This window comes from Spermophilus citellus (genome assembly GCF_964194105.1).
Source record: "Spermophilus citellus genome assembly, chromosome: 15".
Taxonomy (NCBI): domain Eukaryota; kingdom Metazoa; phylum Chordata; class Mammalia; order Rodentia; family Sciuridae; genus Spermophilus; species Spermophilus citellus.
This window is the reverse complement of record NC_138195.1, coordinates 16,483,768-16,487,295: the sequence shown is the minus strand read 5'-3', so window position 1 is coordinate 16,487,295 and position 3,528 is coordinate 16,483,768. Positions and strand designations below refer to the sequence as shown.

Here is a 3,528-nt window from a genome sequence, read left to right as displayed (position 1 = left end):
CACCTCTTGGCTGGAAAACTGGTCCACCACAGAGCTTATCCCCCGCTCCCGCTGCAAATGCTGGGATCCTGCAGGCTTTGTGGGGCCAGCAGGGCAACGGGGAGAGCTTGCCCAGGTCCTCAGGTCTTTTGTCCACTGGACCTGGACCTGCCTGGGCCACTACAGCATGTCAAATGGCATGTCGAGAATGTGTGACTGGCAGGCACTTCCACACACCTCCTGGTGGAGGAAGACAAAAATGAGGCCTTCAGGGAGCAGGCTTTGGATATACCAAGGAACTCAGATTTGCATAGATGACTTTTGTTTCTAAAATGCATGGCTTTTTGGCATGGAGTTCTTTGTGAGGTCTCTCAGGAAATTGGGGATGGGTATATCATGTGTTGGTCTAGGGGGATACAGGGTTTTCCTGGGGTGGACAGGTCAATGAAGGAATTGCTGCATTTCCTGGGCTGTGCCAGCTAAAGAGTGCTCATTGAATAAGGGTGAGCCACTGAGGGTCATTCTAGGTTACAGGACTTCTAGTGTCTCTAGGCAAGGGGTGAAAAGTATAAGGTTTTTTGATAAAAACATTGTGGTTTTTCATGTGGTGCATGGATCCCTATGGGGCTGGCTAGAATGGGAGATATGGTATATATTGGGGGAGGGGTTCAACAATGGGAGGGGTCTCAAAGTCTTTCTCTGAGTGGGCCTCCAGACACATAGGAGGCTAAAAGGAGCAATCTGCAAGATGCCCCCTGCCATTTCCTCCCAGACCTAGAGAGGATCACAAGATCGCTTGAGGGAGTGGTGAGACCAATTTAATTTATAAATAAATCTTGGACAGCTCCCTGATCAGAAGGGCCCCTCACAGCCCATCTTGGAAGAGAGACCATTCCAGAGGGTAAGGCCTCCAGTGGGGGGGACAGGAGCAGCCACTGGCAAAGGCTGAGATCATGAGGAATCCCTCCAAGCTGGTCCTGTGCTCAGCAGGTATTGGCAGAGCCTGCAAAGAGTTGGGGCGGGCCTCAGAGATGCATCCCTCTGCAGTCACCCCTTCCCTCCCCCAACTCCTCAGAAGCCCAGCTCACCTGGAGTGATGAGTGGAATGGTTTTTTCAGGTAAGGGACTAGAGAAAGGATGTAACCAGATTAGCATCAGGTTAGCATTGAGGATCTTCTATCTTCCTTCCCCAGAACTCCTGGTTTCCCTCCCTCTGGGGGCACACCTTGCTTGCTGCTCTTCCATGGCCCCTTCTACAATGAGCAGAGCTTTCTCTGATTTGTGGCCCTTTGGGGAGATTATTTGTCAATAACAAATCCCACTGTAATCTCAGTGAGTAACCTCCAGGCTGCTTCCCAGGCCTTACTACTTTACCACCTAATAAGTCTGCTCATTAAAAAAAAAAAAAGAAAGAAAGAAAGAGAGAGAGAGAGAGAGAGAGAGAGAGAGAGAGAGAGAGAGAGAGAGAGAGAAAGAAAGAAAGAAAAGAAAAGAAAAGAAAAGAAAAGAAATAAATCTGCTCAGTAGGAAGAGCACAGATTAGTGTCCCTGTCTCACCTGGGGGTCTGAGTGCACTTGCATTTGCATTTGCCACCTAGGAGAGGAAGAGCCAGTGTGAGAGCCAGCTGGAGTCAGTTTCCCCCAACACTCCCACTCTGACAGCCCCACCACTCACTCAGGGCCATGGCACATCCAGCGACACAGAAGAGACCTGCGAAGATCATCCCACCCAGCTGCAGGCTTTCCCAGTCTGAGGTGGAGATAGTTAGGAGAGGACAAAGAATGAGCTCACATCAACCTGTGGACTCACATCCATTCAGAAGATATTTATGGGGACGGGGGTGTGGTTCAGTTGTAGAGCACATGTGGGAGGTTCTGGGTTCATTCCTCAGCCAAAAAGAAAGAAAAAAGGTGTTTATAAGCACCTGCTTGGGTGGAGTACTATAAATAAATGCCTGCCCACCTGGCACTTACATTCCAGGTAATGAAAAGACATGAAACCAGTAGATAGTACATCCTGTAGTATTTGATGAGGTCAAATACTATGAGGAAGCCAGGCTTGGTGGCACATGCCTATAATCCCAGCCACTCTGGAGGCTGAGGTGGGAGTATCGCCAAATTCAAGGTCAGCCTCAGCAACTTAGTGAGACCCTGAGCAATTCTCACAAAAAAACAGGTTGAATCTCCCACCCCGCTTTGCCTATACTGGTCTCCACATCACCCTTTGCCAACTTGTCTGGCAAAGAGGCCCAGGATAGAAAAAGGGTGGGGGATATCAGCTCTTACCATAGTAGAAGGGACTATCTTTATCTGCAGGAAAAAGAAAATAAAGAAAGAATAAAGGCCAGAACCAGGAGACAGGATGTGGGGGTCTCAGAGGGGAAACACATGGGGCAGAGTGGGCATGCAGCTGGGGGCCTCACTCACCAAACAGCATGTTGGCTTTCAAGACAGGCAGGCCTGGGTGGGAAAAGGAGAGGAAGTGACACTGGTGTCCAAAGAGGTCAGTTGGGGAGGTGATTCTGGAACCACCAGATGCATTTTTTATACCTTCTCCAGCTCCAACACTCCTGGGATTTTGCTTCCCACCCTGAATCCTTCACCATACCCCCACACACACACCCCCACAGGCTTCCTGCTATTCTTTCTTCCATTCTGTCTTATTCTTTTCTTTTGTGTGTGTGTGTTGAGGGGTTATCAGGGATTGAATTCAGAGGCACTAGACGACAAAGCCACATCCCCAGGCCTATTTTCTATTTTATTTAGAGACAGGGTCTCCCTGAGTTGCTTAGCACCTCGCTTTTGCTGAGGCTGGCTTTCAACTCGCCATCCTCCTGCCTTAACCTCCCTAGCTGCTGGGATTACAGGTGTGTGCCGCCACACTGGGCCTTCTTTCTTGCATTCTGAATGAGATAACTTGTTGGTACCTGTTTAACCTTTCCTAGGAAGCTTTCTGCCAGAAACAGGTGACTTTTCTGCCTTCTCAGAATTGCTAGGATTACAGGCATGTACCACCATGTCCAGCCAGGGCATGCCTTTCTGTTTGTGCCACAGATAGTCAATTTTCCACAGTTCAATGACTCAGGAACCATTAGAACAATTTTTTGAGAGTCCATATTCCACCATACTAAAATATCCTTCAGTTGACAGTTTAAATGTAAACACATTTATTGGACACCAACCCTCCTTTTAGAAGAGGCTGTCTGATCTTTACTGCCTTGGCCAGTGAGTAAGATGACTAGAAAACTGTGTCAAGAGGCTGAGAGGACTCACCTGACAGCACCAAGAGAAAGGCCCAGGTCACTCTTTCCATGTCACAACTTGTAAGGCAGTACTGCAGGGTGAGACACACGGGGAGAAAGAGGTGGTTTGGGGTCCACAATCCAAAATCTGCCCCAGGCTCATCGTGTAACCCATTAGCAAGAGGGGGCAAGCAAAGGGCAGAGCCCCGTTGTGAGAGTAGGATACAAACCTGGACAAATGCACCTGCTCATAGGGTGATTCTGGGCTATTTTGTTTTCTCATCTAGACTGCCTAGAGGAGTTATGT

At 48.8% G+C, this 3,528-nt stretch overlaps 1 protein-coding gene across 1 annotated transcript; it reads right to left on the bottom strand.

Moving 5' to 3' along the window:
• Positions 1-905: 905 nt before the first annotated feature.
• Positions 906-3,292, bottom strand: FXYD4 (FXYD domain containing ion transport regulator 4; the record flags this gene model as incomplete). The annotated part of the gene is made up of 7 exons (XM_081268643.1): positions 906-982; positions 1,068-1,105; positions 1,537-1,573; positions 1,655-1,729; positions 2,266-2,289; positions 2,407-2,439; positions 3,253-3,292. The coding sequence occupies 7 exons, from the start codon at positions 3,290-3,292 to the stop codon at positions 963-965; spliced, it is 267 nt and encodes an 88-aa protein (XP_081124769.1). The 3' UTR covers positions 906-962.
• Positions 3,293-3,528: the final 236 nt, after the last annotated feature.